At 44.8% G+C, this 20,690-nt stretch overlaps 1 protein-coding gene and 1 pseudogene across 2 annotated transcripts in view; one reads left to right on the forward strand and one right to left on the reverse strand.

The window, feature by feature from the left end:
• Acmsd (aminocarboxymuconate semialdehyde decarboxylase) overlaps positions 1 to 5,783 on the reverse strand; it is a 32,927-nt gene extending 27,144 nt beyond the window's left edge. The window contains exon 1 of one of the 2 annotated variants that reach the window (XM_050161454.1): positions 5,544 to 5,783. In XM_050161454.1, the coding sequence (XP_050017411.1) occupies positions 5,544 to 5,600 (57 nt within the window). In that variant the 5' untranslated portion in view covers positions 5,601 to 5,783. The remainder of the gene's footprint in view (positions 1 to 5,543) is intronic. The other variant, XM_050161453.1, reaches the window with a different exon arrangement.
• On the forward strand, positions 2,324 to 16,618 carry LOC126513205 (40S ribosomal protein S7-like; annotated as a pseudogene).
• Positions 16,619 to 20,690: the final 4,072 nt, after the last annotated feature.

Raw genomic sequence — 20,690 nt, forward strand, 5'->3', positions numbered from 1 at the left:
GGGAGAACTGGGGAAGGACACTGAGAAACAGAGAAATCTCTCCATTGGATGGGGTTAGATTGTTCTGGAGGGGACTCACAGAGCTCTGGATTCCTTCCTTCCTTCTTTCCTTCCTTCCTTCCTTCCTTCCTTCCTTCCTTCCTTCCTTCCTTCCTTCCTTCCTTCCTTCCTTCCTTCCTTCCTAGATTTATTTATTATGAATACAGTGTTCTGCCTGTATATATGCCTGCAGGCCAGAAGAGGGCACCAGATCACATTACAGATGGTTGCAATATGCCATGTGGTGCCAGGAACCAAACTCAGGACCTCTGGGATAGCAGCCAGTGCTCTTTAACCACTGAGCCATCTCTTCAGCCCCCTGGGTTCATTTCTGAAAATCAAGTGCTTCACCTGTCAAGCTGGGTTAATAATGTAGATATTATTGTGATGTTTTATATAAATTAAACCATCTATCTTTCTTGTGTATGAGTGTGTGCTCATGTGTGAGCACACATGTGTGCAGGGGCATGTACATATGGAGAATATTGCTCCTCCTCAGGTTCCATCCACTTGGTTTTTTGAGGCAGGGTCTCCCATCGGTCTATGGTTCAGCAATTAGGCTAAGCTGTCTGGTCAACAAACCCCAGGGGTCAGTCTGTCTCTACCTTCCTGGTGCGGGATGATCGGTGCATATCACCATCCCTGGCTTCCTGCAAAGGCTCTGGGGACTGAACTCAGGTCCTCTACTGAGTTACCTCCTCAGCATTCTTTTCCTTTACTCTCCAGAGATCTGAAGTGTGATGACTATTACTCTTGCACTTCTTTGTCTGAGGAATCCCCTATCTGGCTGCAGCATGTGAGGCTTCAAGGGACTAAATACACCTCCTCCTTCAGTGGAATTGGTGAGAGGATGGGGAGGTAGTACAAAAAGCCACTAAGACTTTTGCTCGGATGTGTACTTTGGTTTGGTGCTTAAGAAGTTTCCAGGACATACACCTATGTAACTCCAAATTCTTTATCTCTCAGTTTTTCAAGGAGTTTAAAGAATGCCTTTAGGGTCCAGAAGGTGGGGCACCTGGAAACTGTCGGCTATAGATGTCCAGTTCTCTGCTCCAGATGGAGCGGGGCTGGGGGGGAGGGGAGGCAGGAAAGGGAGGCGAGAGCGTGGAAAGCTTTCTCTCCTCCCTACAAAGAGCAGGCTCTGTTCTAGGCTCCTCTGGTTGTCCAAGACGGAGAGCGGGAAGGCTTTTATTTTTAGGACTTAGCTGCCAACAGCCTCCTGTGCTCAGATGGAGGGTTTTATTGGGAAAGAATTGAGCATTCTTTTCAAGGATGCCGGAGAATGTGCTCCCGAGAAGCCGTGGGCATTGGCTTGAACTGTTGGGAGGGAGTTGTGAAGACTGGCTTAAAGTTAAGATCCCACAGTAAGAAGGCAAGTAGAGGCTGGGTGGTCATGCAGGCCTGTAACACAGCACTCAGGGAGCTGAGGAGGAGAATCATGTGTTGGATGCCAACCCAGGCTACACAATGAGACCCCGACTGGGGAGAGTCGGGGAGAGAGGAGGGGAGAGAGAGAAAGAAAAGAATGGACAAAACATGGGATTCTTTGTGTAGTCTACCTATATTGGGCTGGAACTGAAAATCCCTTTCTGACTTATTCTGTCTTAGTCCCTGTGGGGTACTCTGACACAGCACCATCACCAGAGGCTTCTAAATGCAGGCATTTATTTCTGGCAGTTTCAGAAAGCTAGGACATCTAAGTTCAAATAATGTGCAGACTCATGCTCTGGTAAGAGGCTGTTCCGGTTCCTCCCGAGTCTCACACCAAGAACAACATGTAGAGCTACCTCTGGAATGTTTTTATAAGAATCACCCAGTTCCTCGAGATTTAGCTGCTCCCTGAAGTCCCGCCTCTGTGTCCTTTCGCTTGCAAGGGACGGTTTCAATATCTGAATTTTGAGAGGACATACATTTAGACCACAGAACTTTCTTAGTTCCTTCAAGATTCCCATCTAGACAAGGAGGTAGCAATCTGGTGTGACATCCTCTAGGTGGATGGGTCATGATGGTCACTCTCTCAAGGAGAGTACAGGCAGGGAGGGTCCTCTAGAGCCCACTTCTTAAACTATGGGTCCCAATCCTTCGTGGTGATCACTTAATGTGTGTTGTGAAAAATTTGTCAACAGCAAAACATGCGATGATCAAAAATTAATTCAAAGTCAAACGTGTCATGAATCCGAGGTGGTTCTGGCAGTCTGCCCATGCTGCATTGCGCAACTCCCCTGAAGCTGGTTCTGAACATACGACCTGTGCACTTTGCACTGTGCAGGAACACTGCCCGAAACACCTCAGCTGAGAGTCGAGACTATTGTATGCAATAAATCGCAGTGACTGTCGTACATATAGTTTCCGGCTCATAGAGAGACATAATGGATTCATTATGGAAAACAAAGACTTTCAATATTTCCCGCTGCCATGGCTCAGCTTGTAAGTATCCTGTGAGTATGTTTTTGGATTGTACTGTGTTAGAATGCTTGTTTTAAATATTGCTGTCCCCGGGCTGAGAATGTAGCTCAGTCTGTAGAGGGCTTGCTAACCATGTACGAAGTCCTGGCTTTGATCCCCAGCACCATAAAAACAGGCAGGATGGCTCAGGCCTCCAGTCCCAACAGTTAAGAGGCAACAGGCAGAAGGTCAAGAGTTCAAGGTCATCCATGGTTACACAGAGAGGCCCACCTGGGGTCATATGAGACCCTGTCTTAAAATTTCTTCTTCTTCTTCTTCTTCTTCTTCTTCTTCTTCTTCTTCTTCTTCTTCTTCTTCTTCTTCTTCTTCTTTTTTTTTTTTTGCTGTTGGATTTGCTGGCTTGAAATTCATAAAATGGCCCAAAGAATTTTGGCTTGGGATTAGGACAGAATTCCCAATGATTTGTGGAATGGCCCAAAAAATACTTCTGCCATTCTATACTATATACTTATGCTATGTAACATTCTCAGCACTGAAAGTTATAGGAACAAAATATCCATAATTCTGAAAAGAACTGGAGATGATCTTTGTCCTGCAGTGTTAAATGTTCAGCCAAGATTTTTTTATTGTTTTGTTTTTGTGAGACAGGGTTTCTCTGTAGCTTTGGAGCCTGTCTTGTAACTAGCTCTTGTAGCCCAGCTGACCTTGAACTCACAGAGATCCTTCGGCCTCTGCCTTCTGGGATTAAAGGTGTGAGCCACCACCAAGCAGCTAAGATTTAATTTTTTATGTAAAAACAAACACATCTATATCATTGGTGTGAAAATTTGCCTTTTATCATTAACACATATTAAAGAATTGTTTTAAAGTAGGTTTCAGTATATGTTCAATTTGCACACCTATTTTATACACTAGTTTATGTTGGGTGGCATAAAATTTCTTGGTAGAAAGGAGTCCTGGGGGGGGGGGACGACACTTGAGCAGCTTCAGAGCAGAAACCACCATGGAACCCTGGGCATTTCACATGGCTTTTTGTGTGTGCTTTATGAGGTCCAAGCAAAAAGAAAATCTTGCTCCCACTAGACAGAGAACTGACATGAATGTGTGTGTGTGTCTTTGTGTTTTCCTACAACTGTCAGGATAGGAAGCATAATATAATTTATACATAATATATTCACCACGGCACTTATCAGATGATTCCTCATAAGCCAGGGGTTGAAAACAATACGGTAAGAGGAAAGACACTGCAAGTTGCTTCCGTGGGGCAGTGGGTGGTACAGCCCTCTCAAGTCGCTTCCACAGGGCTCCTGGGAAGTGGGTGGTACAGGCCTCCCAGAAAATCATTAACATCACGAAGAGTTGTTTACACTTAGAAGATGTGACCAGGACAAGACGTTCCCAAGCAGACAGGCTCCACTGCGGACTGTGAGGTCAATGGGGTTCTCTGTTTCCATTGGCCGTGATGGGAAAGGATTTCAGACAGCTCAGTACTAGTTCCATATTTCAGTCTGTTCTTTCTACCTCCCGGGTCACCAATGGGCAAAGAAATGCTTGAGATCAAAAGTTTTTTTTTTCCTTTGAGATAGGGTCTCATATAAGCCAAGGTGGCCTTAAACTCTCTGTGTAATGGGGAATAACCTTGAACATCTGATTCTCCTGCCTCCACCTCCTGAATTCTGGGCAACAGGCATGAACCCAGTTTAATACAGTGCTGGAGACTGAACTTAGGGCCTTGTGAATACTCCATCTCCTGAGCTACACACTAAGCCAGAGGTTAGCATTTTTCTATGCGATAACAGTGAGAAGAATATTTGCTTGCACAATGACCCACTTTTTAATTAGTTTCCACCCTAAACAAAATAAAGATGAAACATTACCAGTAATGTGAAAATACTCCAGGACAGGAAAGACCAGTAAAATCAGATACTGGCCTAAACTAACTTCTAGGTAGTTACAAGATTCTTCTAGGTTCCCACCTTCTTTTTTCAGTACCCCTCCCTTCCTCCCTCTCTCTTTCCTTTCCTTCCTCCCTCCTTCCTTTCCTTCCTTCCTGGTCTGAAATACACCATGTATTTGTCTTCAGCCCACTGACACCAACTTTACAAGCTGTTAAGAAAGTGGGCTGAAGAGATTACTCAGAGGTTAAGAGTGTGTGTGTGTGTAGCTCTTCCAGAGGACCCGAGTTCTAATCCCAGCACCCTGGCACCTGTAACATTAGCTCAAGGAGAGCTAATGTCTTTGGCCACACACACACACACACACACACACACACACACACACACACACATACACACACACTGCCACACACGATTAGAATTAAATCTTTAAGGAAAGTTTCCTTTCTTAGGGAAACTCAGAGAATACACCCCTCACCCCCACCCCCCTCGGTGCTTCAGATGGAGTCCAGGGCTTCAGGCATGCTAGGCAAACAGTCTACCATTGAGCCATGCTCACAGATCTACCGCCTTTTTTTTCTTTTTTACAGAGAACGCACTTTAAAGAAACCAATGTACAAAAATTTCATGTCATCAGCTCTGGGGATCTCTGAGATGCCTGCTTCCCAGGTCTCCCTAACAAGGTTCACAGTCTAACGATCAGGCAGGAAAGATTTCAGACAGAGTTCTGAAATAGACTGGAAAGACATTTCACAAAGCTATCTCCTGGGGCGTCTAGAACCTATTTTAAACATTTTGGAAACCGACCACATCCTATTTTTTCAATGGTCTTTTAGTTGCGACCGAGGCTTTCGATCCTGTGGTAGGCAGGTGTCATTCCAGCAGCGGAACACACTATCTAAGAGGCAGCAAAACTGCTTGACTTAAGACGTCCAGGAATCTGAAAGGATGTGTCATGCGAGGGAAAGAAAAGCTTCAAGAAGCCCCTTATTTCTTTGAGCCATTGCTCTGTCGAAATGAATGTAAAAGTCACCTTTAAATAGTAGGAAATTAGAGCCACCAAGCCATTTAAAGATCACTCCCCCAGAGCGAAGAAGACTGGCATTCTGTTCCATCTCCAAAGAGGACAGAGATCTATAAATAGAGGCGTTGAGAGACACAGGGAAAGGTTCAGAAAGAATCCAGCACTTTAATTAACATTACCTTTTCCAGATCAGGCCATTCCTTTGGTAGAATATGAGTGTGGATGTCAATTTTCATCTCCACAGGATCAGAGGAGACACGTGTATATACAAAAAGGGAATTCTGATGTCAAGAGATCGTCATGAAAATCAGAGTTCATTGACTTCCTCAGTTCCTTTATGTCTACCTCCGGGTACCAGTCAGAAGGCCTGGCCAGCCCAGGTTTGGTCCGTGCCAACTGCCCTATTAAAGTTCAAGATCCTGTTTATCCAGTTGGCTTTGGTTCAATACTCTTTGGTAACTAGGACTCAGCAAAAAATTAGAAAAGAAAAAAAAAAAAGGCAAGAAGAAAACAGGAACATGCTCAACTTCTGGGACCAAAAGTACAGCATGCCACTTTGACTCAGCAGTAGCTCAGAACTTGACTGATTTGGAGCTGGGGAGGGATCTCATATGGCAGAAGGCTCGCCTAATGTGATGAAGTCCCGGCTCCAGTCACAGCACCACTTAAAGCAGGCGTGATGGTGCACACTTATAGTCATGGCCCTTGGGAAATGGAGGCAGGTGGAAATTCAAGGCCAACCTTGGCCTTGCATTAAGTTCAAGGCTGGTCTAGTAAATATGAGACCCTGCCTCAGAGAAAAAAAATGACCAATTTTGTATTTTAATATTTAAATTTCATCAAGATACATTCTGTTTAAAAATCAGCTAGCATGTATTTAGGCATAAAATAATTCAGGGGTGTTTTAAGGGGAAATGATATATTCCCCAATTCATCTCTTCTTATGTTTGGTTTTATTACCCAGAAATAACTCATGCTAATGCTTTTGAGGTTTTGTTTTTGATTCAGTTGGATATTTCCATGTCTTTAAATCATATTTAAAAACCGCTTGTTCTAGGACAATCAAAGCTACACAGGGAAACCCTGTCTCAAAAAAACCATTAAAAAAGAAAGGAAGGAAGGAAGGAAGGAAGGAAGGAAGAAAGAAAGAAAGGAAGAAAGAAAGAAAGAAAGAAAGAAAAAGAAAAAAAAGTGTCTTGCTCATGAAAACTTAACATGTGGAAAACATAGACTAGGAAGCCTCTTTTTGAAAATTATTTTAAGTGTCTAAGTGTTTTGCCTACATGTATGTCTGTGCACCACATGCCTGCCTGATGCCCTCGGAGATCAGAAGGCAGCATATTAAAGCTGGAATTATGGATTGTTATTGAGGGCATTGGATCTCCTGGAACCAGAATTACAGATGGTTGTGGGCCACAGTGTGCATGCTAGCAACTGAACCCAGGTGCCCTGGAAGAGCAGCCAGTGCTCTTAATCACTGAGCAATCTCTTCGGGCCCAGGAAGTGTCATCTTGTGTCATCTGTCCAGGTCACATTTTGTTCTTTGCCTTTTTAAAAAAAAATTCATTATTCATCTTCTCACTTATTCATGCATGCGTGTATTCAGCAAGCACTTATTAAGAGATGTGTTGAAAAAATGGTAGGGGAGTTTCATTTTGCAGAAAGTGTCTACCATTGAGGTTACATTTGGTCCTGATTGACTTTTCATTTCATTTATGCATCTATGACTCTGTTCATTCACTCATTTATGAGTGCATTTAACAAACGTTTAGGGAGAGCGACTCTGTGCTGAAGATACAAGGTTGAATGAGATAGGAAAATGTACTTCCTATAATATAGGTCATTGTATACAGCCTGGGCATAGGGATAGGGAGCAATTAGCATTCTGATTGAGGGTGGGTTGTGGAGCCCACTGGAGCAGAAAGTGGGGCTTACAGCCACACCATCAAGGGGAACCTGGGACAAACCAGTCCTTTACTATTTTATTTTATATTTTTTCTCATCATCTTGGAAAAGAAAATGTTCAAGGGACCCTAGAGACTCTGACAAAACCCTTTAACTAACTGTTCTCGGGATTCTGCAAATCTTTTCAATATAGAAACTGAGTATTCAAAAAGTCATCCGGCTGTGATTCACCTAGATCATGGGTAAATTATAAAAACATACTAGTGATGGATGCTCAGCTTGAGAGGAAACAAGGAGAAATTTCAATCTCTTACCTTTCCTTGTTTCCTTAGACAAACTTTCATATTGCTTGGGCTGTCCCCAAAGTCCCTTTATAGGATTATCTCGGACTCTTGATTCTCCTGCCTTCACACTAGTGCTGATATTACAGGCATATATAACACTATGTCTAGTTTTCCTTCTCTGTCTCTGTCTCTGTCTCTGTCTCTGTCTCTCTCTCTCTCTCTCTCTCTCTCTCTCTCTCTCTTTCCTTAAAGACAGGGTCTGGTGTATTCCAGGTTGACCTTGAACTCTTGGTTCTCCTGTTTCCTCTTTTGGGGGATTAGGATTAATAGCCTGCACTACCCGATCCAGTCTGGATGGTCTAGATGGAATTCAGGGCCTCTACACACCCCCAGCTTCTCTCTCCCCAGTTTTTGTTATTCAGAACCCCCTTGCATCTCACCACCATGTTCCCCGTTTTCCACTCTCACATTCAGGACCCTGTCCCTCTGCAAGATCCTTTAATTGCTGCTACTGATCACTGGCTCCAGCGGTTGTTCCCTGTGGTTTGTACCCAGCCGTCTGGACCAGCTTGATCTCTTTAAGACACAACACGATCACATGCTTTTTTGGCAGATTGCTATTCATGGTTTTTCACTGCTAGGTCCATGAGAAACCCAGAGTCCCTGGTATCTGAAAAGTTTCTGCACCCCAATAAACCTCTCCGCCAACACAATAGTCCAAATCAGACCGAATTAGAAAAAGTCCAGGTTTAATGGATACAAATGCTCCTGGAAGGTTTTCCAGACCCCCCCACCCCCAGGAGATGGGAAAGGAATCCCAGAAAACCACGTGTTTGATCTGGGAGGGGCAATTTAAATACCCTGCCAGAGGGGTCATCATTTGGTGGGCTTTCTTGGGGGCGGAGTCTGGACTGAGGCAACTCCCAGGGGATGGGGACATTCCAGACTCTTTGGATACACAGATGACAGGGACTGGTGTGTGGCTTCTATCCAAACATTCCAGACTGTATAGATGCCAAGGGCTGAGGTGAAGCTTCCATCCAAACATCATCAATTTTATTTTGTTCAGTCCATACTTTTGTTGAATGTTTATGCCAGTCTCTAATGAATTCAGAAGTTTGGATTTCTTTATGAAGCACCACTTCAGCTGTTGCCGCTGTAGCTGTCAATGCTTTGATTCCCAAAATAACTGTAACAGCTAGTTCATTCGACAGGCTCTTCTCAACGATCCCTCAGCGAGCTTCTGCACCAGGGTCATCACAGCAGAGTCTTGTCATGGCCTCGGCAACTCCACAGGGATCCAGATTGCTGGTCTTGCTCTAAGAATATATAAATTCTCAAAAGTAAAAATTTAAGAACACACCAGGAAAGGATAACTTTGATTTAGTCTAAAAGACAAATTACATTTATCATCCTTAATGTTTGATTTTCTTTCCCACGCCTTATGAGGGTGGACGGCATTTGCCAATTTCCACAAGTTAGTCTGAACTGAATTGCCAAATTGCAGGAGACTTGCCATCCCAACTCCAGGCCATTGGATAAGTTCATTAACAGAAACACTAATTTCTAGAGTTCCATTCAAATTATACTGTTTCCATCTTAGCTCTGAATACGAATATTTTTCTTGAGCAGAGCCAAAAGGGCTTCAGAGCATGACGTCTCCTTGGGAGATCTTAATTAACACTGGAGGCTTCTCACTCTTACACTGTTGCCCATGCACCCAGTCAGATTCCTTGTTGGTAACCACAGCTCACAGAAGGGTAGACTTAAGGACCTAGTAGCATTAATCTCCTGTCCTTTAAAACCAGATGCTTGAAGCATATAAAACTTATTACGGTAATCTCAGGCAGTATATTAACTTTGGATAGCCATAGTTGAGAGGTTATTTTTAGACATTGAGCTCCATTTCCCATGCAAATAGGAGTTCCCCATAGTTTCATAGTGTAATCACCAATCACTCTACCCTCCTCCATTGGATGAGAAGGACCTCTGTTGTCACATGGACCAGGTAGCCATGAAGATTCATTAACCACTAAGGGAATATCTGTATCTCCCCAACTCACTGCTATGTAGGTTGGAGGATTGGGGACAATGGTCACTATGTATAGCTTGTCCCTGTCAGCTGTCTCTTCACCACAAAGAAGTGTAGCATTCAGGTTCCCGAGTCATTCGCCTCCCTTTTGTCTTCTGTCACACAAACTCTTAAGCTGTTCCCAGGTGGTAGGATTCGCTGTCTGCTCCAAAGGCCTTTTGTTTCTCAGAGGCATCTCAGCAGCGGAAGCAGGAGGGATTCCTCTTGTTCATGTTGGGGTTTATCAATTTTGATGGAATCCATAATCTTTTATCTCCTGTAGAAGCAGTGTCCATTGGAACCTATGAGAAACACAGTACCGCTAGTAAGTCTTCACCCCACTTGTCTCTGTGTGCTGCCTACTGCGCCATATGCCCCAGCAACAGGCCACATTTCCTGCCTCAAATGTAATTCTGGCTCCTTTCAGTCTCTGTTTACAGCTTTCTTGGTGTCTAATGTCTACTACGAAGGCCTTTGTCCGGCCTAACTCTAACCAGGACTCACTGCTTATCTTAAACATCACCTCTTCTGATTCGTCCATTCTTCTAGTGACAAGATAGACCATCCATACTGTCCTGCCCTCCACCCTTACACCATCCTGTCCTTCACCCACACACCACCCTGTCCTTCACCCATACGCCGCCCTGTCCTTCACCCACACACCATCCTGTCCTTCACCCATACACCGCCCCACCCTCCACCCACACACCATCCTGTCCTTCACCCATACACCATCCTGTCCTTCACCCATACACCATCCTGTCCTCCACCCACACACCACCCTGTCCTTCACCCATACGCCGCCCTGTCCTTCACCCATACACTGCCCCACCCTCCACCCACACACCACCCTGTCCTTTACCCATACACCGCCCCACCCTCCACCCACACACCACCCTGTCCTTCACCCAACCTGCCTACCCCCAGACTCATGAGAAGAAAGGACCCTGGTACAAGTGTGAACAAGTTCTAGTTTCTATTCAAAAACATCAGAACTGTTTTCGGCTGCTTCCCTCAGGTCCTGGGCTGAGGCACCTGGAGACTTTTTGGCCTCTTTCTCCTTGGCAGTGATAGGAGAGTTGTTGACTTTTAGATGCGTCTCTGAGGGATTGGCTTGATTGCTAACTGAAGTGGAGAAATCCAGTCCATGGCAGGCAGCACCACTCCCTGTGTTTGGGTCCAGGACTGTTTAAGAGCACAGAAGGTGAACTAATTTCAACAAGCTGGGCTCATCCAGTTAAAGAGACAAGTGATAACGGAAAGCAGAGAGAGGAGTTTTACTCAGTGTGGTTGTAATGATTTCAGCCACAATAAGGCTGGTACTTCTGGGTTCTAGGGGCCATGCATGTGCAGACAAGCCCCCAGGCAGAAGTGCCTAATGGCCCTTGGGGAAGTTAAAGGCCCCCCCCCCCCGCATGACCCATGTGCAGCGAGGATTACATCATCTCCGTATGACTCAGCTAAGACCTTGCCCACATGCGTGAGCCCCATCATCTGCATATGACATAATCACGTCAATCTGATGTGTGCATGCGCTAGGCAGCTTTTAAAAGCTGGACACACCATCTTCCTCTCTCTCTCTTTCTGCACATTGACTTTTCCAGGCCTGTATATGCCCCCTCTAATAGACCCCTAAGCAGGTTTGTTGAGTGTTGTTGTTGGAGGAGGGCTGCTTGTTGGTTCCTGGCCACCTGGCTAGCTTAGACCCGAAATAATCACACAGAAACTGTATTAATTAAATCATCACTTAGCCCATTAGCTCTAGCTTCTTATTGGCTAACTCTTACATATTAATTTAACCCATTTCTATTAATCTGTGTATCGCCATGTGGCTTGGCTCACTGGCTAAAGTTCTGGCCTCTGTCTCTGGCAGGGCTACATGGCTTCTCTCTGACTCCGCCCTTCTTTCTCCCAGCATTCAGTTCTGTCTTCCCCACCTACCTAAGTTCTGCCCTGCTATAGGTCCAAAGCAACTTCTTTATTAATCACTGGTACAGAGGGAAATACTATATCAGCGTGTTCCATGTTTCCTTCTCACCCACACCAAGTAATTTCAGTGGTCACAATGTGAAAGGGACAGAGAAGTTCATTCACTGACTCTCCCCATGTCCACCTTCTGAGCTCCTAACAGGGAATTTAACTACAGGGCTACAGAGATGCAATATTGAGAAGTCCTGGTCAACCAAGGCGTGGTCCCACCCATCGCTGACCCATCTTTATCTGGGCTCCAGTTTCCTCTGCAAGGAGTTTGACAAATTAGAACTGTGAAATCTCTTCCTGGGAGGTAAATTCACTCTCTGGAAGTCACTAGGCTTCAGTCCTTTTCTTTCTCCTTAGAGTGAGATTTCTAGGAACTTCCAATTTCTTGGGGTACTTTTTTTCAATATTCTGATAACCAAAGGAAGGGCACAAGAATCTCTTCAGAACAGTGGTTGTCAACTCATGGGTCTCAATCCCTTTGTGGGGGGATGAATGACCCTTTCACAGGGGTCACATATCAGATATCAGGCTTACCAGATACTTACAATTCATAACAGTTTCAAAATTACAGTTATGAAGTAGCAATGAAAATTATTTTATGGTTGGGGGTTACCACAACACGAGGAACTATATTAAAGGGTCCAAGCACTAGGAAAGTTGAGAACCACCGCTTTAGAATGTCTTCATTTCTGCCAGGATGGTGGAAAGTCTAACTTACTATCTGGAGATGGTCTGACTTAGTCTTTTGCTCTTAAATTTGTCTACATTCAGAAATTGCTGAACTAATAACTTTTTGAGTAAACACCACAGGAACAGGGACCACACTTAGCTAGTCTGTTGATTTTATGTTCTGCCTCGTTGAGGTTCTGACGCTCAGATCTTACACCAGACATTACTCTGCCCTTTTCTGCTGATGCAGTTTTAAACTGTAGCAACACTTAAATCAGTGGAGTTTCAGTAAACTGATCTATTATTCACAACGAGAATGAGCTTCCTCCTGTGAGCTGAATGAGACTTTGTTTTAAAAAAAAATAGCAACAGACTGGTTTTCTCTCCTCCCACCCCCTGCCTATCTGTCTATCCTGTCCCTTACTGATGGAAATATGTTCCAGAATGTGTTAGGCAACTTTGTTATTGTGCAAACATGATTCAGTGTACTTACACAAACACAAATGGTATAGGGTAAGCAAAAGACTTGGTAACACAGATCACATATGAAGCTGCTGCCACTATAGCATCATGGGTTTTTTGTTAGTGTGTGTGTGTGTTTGGGGGGGTTAATTGGCAACTCGAAACACCTTAGAATAATCTGGAAAGAGTCTCAGTGATGGATTGTCTAGATCAGGCTGACCTGTAGGCATGTCTGTGGAGAATTGTCTTGATTGAGAATTGGGGTGGGAATATCCAGTTCACTGCCGACAGCACCATTCCCTGTGTTCAGGCCCTGGACTGTGTAAGTGTGGAGAAGGTGAAGCGATTAGCAAGAATGGATGCATTCCTGTCTCTCTGCTCCTGACTGTGGGTGTGATGTGCTTATCTGTCCTAAGCCCTGCCATCTCTGTCCCTGCTATGATGAGCTATAACCTGGAATTGGAACTGTGAGATAAAATAAACTTTTTCTCCTAAAGTTTTTTTTTGGGGGGGAAGGTTTTCATTATATAGTTCTAGCTGTCCTGGAACTTTCTATTTAGGTCAGACTGGTCTCGAACTCAGAGAGCTCCACCTGCCTCTGCCTCCCAAGTGCTGGGATTGAAGGTGTGTGCCAGTATGCTTCTTTCTACATTCTTTTTTCTTTTTCAATGTATTCTATCATAGTAACGTTATCAGATAGTTTCCATTCCCAGAGTGCCTCTGGCTCTTTTTATATTTATGTAATTAAGTGTTCAAGGGTTGAAACAGAAATTAACTTTAGATTTGAATTTTAAAAGTGTTGGCCTCAGTGGTAGATGGAAAGACTTTAAGCCATAGACATGGGAAGAACTCGGGTGGAGACTAAATGTTGACCTGCGTCTGATAAATTAAGATCTCCTAGACTAGGGGAAGAAGCTCAAAGCAGGGACAGTAGCTTGTGGACACTGTGAGTCCAAGATAAAATGGGAGAAGAATCCCTAGATGAGTTAAGAGATCTTGATCTCGAATGAAGAGGGGTTTTATGCTCATGAAGAGTGGAGGAAGGAGCCAAAAGGCAGGATGGAGGCTGTACCTGGACCAACAAGGCTATGTGTGGGTGAACAGAGTAGCCACACAGCTCAACAAGGTGAGAGAGCTTCAGGGTGATTGCAAAAGGAGGATGGGAGCAAGTCAGATATCAGGAGACCTGGGGGAATAGGTAAGGAATAAGGATGAGCCTTCAGGCCCTGTGTGTGTTAGTGGTTAGAGAAGAAACATGGAACTACCCAGCATCAGTGATTGCCCATACTAAATACTACCTCTTCATGCAATTCTTTTGCCTATTGCATTAGATACTTGTTTTGTTGCAAAATATCTCACAAAAGCAACTCAAGGAAAGAATGGTAGTTTTGCTTCACAATTTGAGGGTACAGTCATAGAAGCAGGTGCATAAGGCACCTGGTCATGGTCTTTCTGTCTTCACTAATCTAATCTAGAAACTCCCTCATGGACATGATTCTAATCCTATCAAGTTTGTCTTTGAGGTTAGCTATTGTGTCCACAGGGAGAATGGGAAGACCTGGGTTAATAGTTCAGAGCATGAACTATAGCAATGACATGGATTTTGTTTCTTTGGGCAAACAACTTAACTTCTATCTATCTATCTATCATCTATCTATCTATCTATCTATCTATCTATCTATCTATCATCTATCAATCAATCTATCTATTTATCTATCTACCTACCTACCTACCTACTTACCTATCTCCTGATATGTAAAATATAACAGTAATTGTAGATTCTACCTTGGGCTGTTGTAAGGATTAAATTAACTAATATATGGAAAGCATATAAATCTGCTGGCTAATGGAACATAATGGTACATAAAGGTTAGTCATTTTTTTCTTCTTACTGTGGCTATAAAAGCCCGTGGGAAATTTAGTTAAAAATGTCCAGGAAAATGTGCAGATAAACGAAACCCTGAAATGACTGAGGTAAGTTTTCACAATTTGATGTTAAAGAATTTATTAACAACTGTGCAGAATTATAGGGAAATAGAAGTTGCATTTCACATCCCTCTCTGGGCACTCCTGCAAATTTTGCAAGCTCCTTTAGGAATTCCAAGGGTCATTGTCTTACGGTTTTTATTGCTACGATAAAACATCATGATCAAAAGCAACTTTGGGAGGAAAGGGTTTATTCGGCTTACACTTCCACATGTCAAACCATTATGAAAGGAAGTTAGGGTTTGAACTCTCAAAGTAGGAACCCAAAGCAGGAACTGAAGCAGACGCCATGAAGGAATGTTGCTTACTGGCTTAGTAAGCCTGCTTTCTTATACAACTAAGGACCACCTAGCGGAGTGACACCAACCACTTCCCTGTGGGATGAAGCCACCCACATCAATCATTGATCAAGAAGATGCCCCATAGGCTTGCCCAACCTGGTGGCAGCATTTTCTCAGTTGAGGTTTCTCTTTCCCCAAATGTCTGTAGCTTGTGTTGAGTTGACAAAAGAGTAGCCAGCACAGTCATTATAAAGCCCAGGAGGCTTGGAGGCCATTGGGGGTTGGTCACATTAGGTAGGGCATGTCATCAAGGGATATGAAGTGCCTGAGGAGGTAAGGGGCAACAGATACCAGGAAAGAGGTACAGTGTAAGCTTAGGGGAGGAGAGCAGGGGAGATAGCGCAGAGGGCCAAGTGCTTACCACTCAAACACAGGGACTCAAGTGGGATCCTTCAGCACCCATACAAAAACCTGGCTACGGCGCAAGCAGTTGTAATCCCAGCGCTGGGAGGGTGGAAACAGATGGATACCTGGGGCCGGAGCTCAGGCTAGCCTACTTGGTGAGCTCCAGGTTCAGTGACAGACCCTGTCCCAAAAGCCAAGGCAGATATCACCTGGAAAACAAGCACCCAAGATTTATTCTGGCTGCACACATATGTTCATACAGGTACGTGCACACACATGAACATGTACACATATAGGCACATGGGAAGGGAGTTAAGGAACACCACTGTGTAGGTGGAGGGTTAGCTTTGGGAAGGAGGGTCCTCCATCTGACAGGGCCGTGAGCGCAAGGCAACCAATCATCCTAGCCACCTTTGGTCTTTGCGAAGGAGGAAGCGAGGTCATTGTCTGAGACAGAAGTTAAAATTTACAATAATGGAATGGCCTTCACATGTTTGGGTGGCAAACAGCAGCCTCAGCCCTACAGTACAGTTAGCCTTTAAGAATGTCTAACTGTGCTCTTTCCAAGCCGGCACTCCGTAAGGGCGAGCCATGTTCAGCTCGAGCGCCAAGATCGTCAAGCCCAATGGCGAGAAGCCGGACGAGTTCGAGTCCGGCATCTCTCAGGCGCTGCTCGAGCTGGAGATGAACTCGGATCTCAAGGCGCAGCTGCGGGAGCTCAACATAACTGCGGCCAAGGAAATTGAAGTTGGTGGTGGCCGGAAAGCCATCATAATTTTTGTACCAGTTCCTCAGCTGAAATCCTTCCAAAAAAAAAAAAAAAAATCCAAAAAAGGCTGGTTCGTGAATTGGAGAAAAAGTTCAGCGGGAAACACAAAGTCTTCATTGCTCAGAGGAGGATTCTGCCCAAGCCAACTCGGAAAAGCCGTACGAAAAATAAGCAGAAGCGCCCCAGAAGCCGCACGCTCACCGCAGTGCACGACGCCATCCTTGAGGACTTGGTCTTCCCAAGTGAGATTGTGGGCAAGAGGATCCGAGTGAAACTGGATGGCAGCAGGCTCATAAAGGTTCATTTAGACAAAGCACAGCAGAACAACGTGGAGCACAAGGTGGAAACTTTTTCTGGTGTGTATAAGAAGCTCACGGGCAAGGATGTTAATTTTGAATTCCCAGAGTTTCAGTTGTAAAGAAAATGACTGAATAAAGTGTCATTCGAAAAAAAAAAAAAAAAAGAATGTCTAACTGTCCAAAGTCTAGAATAAAGTAAGTCTAGAGTAAAGTGTAGTCACCTGTACTGGATTGTTGTCCTGAAGAGATTATTCGAGCTTCTCATCACTGTTTTTTTTTTTTTCCCTTCTATGTGCAGATGCACAGGGAAGCCAGAGGCCAACGCAGGTTTCTCCTGTAAATACTCTCTACCCTGTGTGTGTGCGGTTTTTTTTTTGTTTTTTGTTTTTTTTTTTTGTATTTTTGTTTTGAGACGAATTTCTTCTATGTAGCCCTGGCTGTTCTGGAACTCGTTCTGTAAACCAGAAACCAGGCTGGCCTCGAGCTCAGAGATCTGTCTGACTCTGTCTTCCACATCCCGGCCCTACCATGGTTTTGAAAAAGAGTCTTTGACTGAACCTGCAGGGTTAATTAAGATTCAGACATTATGCTGACCTGTCCCCTGTCACCTGGCAGGATGCACTCAAGCAGTACCCTGGCCAGTTCCGGGTGCTGTGGCTGGTGTGCCACTACTATTAGTCTGTGCGTGTGCGCCACGCCCCCTCTTTAAGAGACAAGCTCCACCCACTCCAGCTCTCTTTCCCATGGCTCCTCTGAAGAGGCAGGCAGATCTTTGCCTGTCTCTCTTTCTGTCTCTTTCTGCCCCCTCCTTTGTCTTTTTCTTCTCTTCCTCCACTCCTGTCCCCTGAGGCTGGTATCCCCCCTCCCTTCCTCCCTTTTCAATTCCCTTAGTCTTAATAAAACCTCACACATAAGCATGAATTGTCTGTCTCTCCGCCGTGGGACTCTTCGGACCGCCAAGGTCCAATCTTGTGCGGTATCATAACGTGCACCTTGTCGGTTTGACGAGGTTGGTTGGCTAGTGAACCCCAAAGATCTTCCTGCCCCCACTTCCCCAGCATGGGATTACTCGTGTGCGTCGTGGCACCCGGCTTTTTTTTTTTTTTTTTTTATGACGTAGGGGATCCAAACCGAGGTTCTCGTGTCTGTGCAGCACACACTTTACTAACTGGACCATTTTCCCAGCACCGTCGTGAACACGTGAGTGACAGTACTCCAAGCATTTGAAGAGTCTAGAAAATATGTTTAGAAAGAGCTCTCACTGTTTCAAATTGCGAGTGTTTCCAGAAGTTACCACCATCGCTGTCATGCTTGGCCCTGAAACACAGAGATGACTTCACTCAGCTGCTGAGTCACAGTTCCCATTTGACCCTCAAACCCACACACGATGTGACTTTCCTGTCTCCTTCAGCAACTGAGTCAGTAACCTCACAGCCCTGTGCATTCTACTCTAGTTATTCCCTAAACTAGAGAGACTCTGTCCACCATCTCCTCCCATTTCATTAGTTTTGCCAGATCAGTTACCTAGTAGGAGTCTGCACCTGGGCTGCAGAGATGGCTCAGTTTGTGAAGGGATTGCCCTGTAAGTGTGAGTGAGGACCCAAATTTGATATCCAGCACTCAAGACAAAACAGCTGTAGTATGTAATCCCAGCACCGGGGAGGTAGACAAGCAGATCCCTGGAGCCAGATGGCCAGGGAGCCTAGCTTTCTCGGTGATTTCCATGCATTCAGTGCCTGAGACATGATACCGGATGCTGTCCTTGGGTGTCTGTGCTTATGTGAGTAAACACACATGCAGGTGTGCATGCCCTTGGGTGGACTCAGGGGCCACCCCTTACTAGGACTGAGGAAACATGTTCGTTTCACTTCAAATCAAATACAGTCTCAAAGCTAGTACGCTTGAATTTTATTCATCTTGTTTCCTACTATGACTTTGAATCAGTCATCAGCAGCTCCTCTGTTGAAGTCTCTTCATTCACTACTTTTGGAGTTGGTGACTAATTCAGAAATGAACAGTAGGCATTTACAGAGTTGGAGACAGTGCGCCAGGCATTCAGAATACCAGCGCAGGAGCTGGCAGTCTTTGCACGGCTTTGCAACACTGTAAGATAGAGAGGTGGATACAAATGCATGTAAAATCCTGCACCTGCAGTGGAAAGAAGGAATTCCATACTAAGAACTCTGAGGATAGGAAATGATTCTTTTCCTAAAGGGTTTTTTTCTTTTTTTTTTATTATTGAGAATAAGAAAAAAAAAGTTTCCGCCTCCTCCCAGCCTCCCATTTCCCTCCCCCTCCCCCCACTCTTCTCCCCCTCCCCCCACTCCTCTCCCCCTCCGTCTCTAATCCAAAGAGCAGTCATGGTTCCCTGCCCTGTGGAAAGTCCAAGGTCCTCCCCCCCCTCCGTCCATGTCTAGGAAGGTGAACATCCAAACTGGCTAGGCTCCCACCAAGCCGGAACATGAAGTAGGATCAGAACCCCTTGCCATTGACCTTGGCTTCTCATCAGTCCTCATTGTTCGCCATGATCAGAGAGTCCGGTTTTATCCCATGCTGTTTCAGTCACAGTCCAGCTGGCCTTGGTGAGCTCCCAATAGATCAGCCCCACTGTCTCAGTGGGTGGGTGCACCCCCCGTGGTCCTGACATCCTTGCTCATGTTCTCCCTCCATCTGCTTCTCATTGGGACCTTGGGAGCTCAGTCCAGTGCTCCAGTGTGGGTCTCTGTCTCTATCTCCATCCATCACCAGATGAAGGTTCTATGGTGATATGAAAGATATTCGTCAGTATTGCTATGGGATAGGGTCATTTCAGGTTCCCTATCCTTCCTAAAGAGTTTTAAGGCTAAATTTGGAAAATTACAGTTTCTCCCTATGAAATCCTAAATGTCAATCACTTAGGGGGAATCCAAAAAGACAGATATCAACCTCTTCCCTGGTGCTCTCCATCAGTTACCTTTAACTGTCAACTTGACACACCCCAGAGTCATAGAGAGATTGTTGAGGAATGGCCCAGGTCAGATTGTCCTGCAGCATGTCTAGAGGGGTGTTCTTAACTATTAATTGGTGCAAGAGGGCACAGCCCACTGTGGGAGGCACACTTCCAGGCAGGCGGTCCTAGAGTGTATAAGAAAGTTAGATAAGAGCTAGAGAGATGGATCAGTGGTTGAGAATGTTGACCTCTTTTTCAGAGGCTCAGGTTTGATTGACAGCACCCACATGGCAGCTCATAGCCATCTGAGATGCCAGTTCCCAAGCCCTCTTTTGACCTCTATGGGTACTAGGCATGCAAGTTGAAACTATTTTCATTGGGGGCTGGAGAGCTGGTTCAGTGGTTAAGAGCACTTATTGCTTTTCTAGGGTTCAATTCATAATGTCCACACGATGCCTCTCACCAATCTGCGACTTCAGTTCCAGGGGATCAAATGTCTTGCTTCCTTGGTCACCAGGAAGTGGTGCTCGGGCATCTATGCAAGCAAAATCCCCATACACATAAAATAGAATAATATAACCTTCAAGACATTTTCAGGGACTGGAGAGATGACTCTGGAGAAGAGTGTTGGTTGCTTTTCCAGAAAACTGGGGTTTGATTCCCCGCACCCACAAGGTGGCTCACAGTCTGTAACTCCAGTCACAGGGGATCCAATGCCTCTTCTGGCCTCTGTGGGTACCAGGAATGCATGTGCTGCACACACATACATGCAGGCAGCATACCATATGCATAAAGTAAATATATTTTAAACACCACTTTCATACAGGTATGAAAACCTCTATTCCTCTCTACCTTCCTTCTTCTCCCATCCCCCCTCACCATTAATATCCTTTGTTCCCCTTTAATTTTACAAAGACATTCATGATTTTGTGACTGTGTGAAATCTAGGGACTATACTGAGAGAAAACACATGACAATTGTCTTCTGAGATGGGCTTAATTCTCCTAATATGATTATCTCTAGTTGAGTCCAACTTTCTGTTAATGACATAACTTTGTTTTCCCTTATGGTTGAAAAAAAAAACTCCTGTGTGTGTGTGTGTGTGTGTGTGTGTGTGTGTCTGTATGTGTGTGTATGTGTGTCTGTCTGTGTGTGTGTGTCTGTATGTGTGTGTGTGTTTCTCTATTCCTCTGTTATTAGACAAGTAGATTGGTTCTATAGCATGGATGTACAAGTAACTCTGTGATATGTTGACTTGAAGTCCTTGGGGTAAACACCCAGGTCTG

This window comes from Alexandromys fortis, unplaced genomic scaffold (genome assembly GCF_014885135.2).
Source record: "Alexandromys fortis isolate MF-2015 unplaced genomic scaffold, M_Fortis_MF-2015_v1.1 scaffold_109, whole genome shotgun sequence".
Taxonomy (NCBI): Eukaryota; Metazoa; Chordata; class Mammalia; order Rodentia; family Cricetidae; genus Alexandromys; species Alexandromys fortis.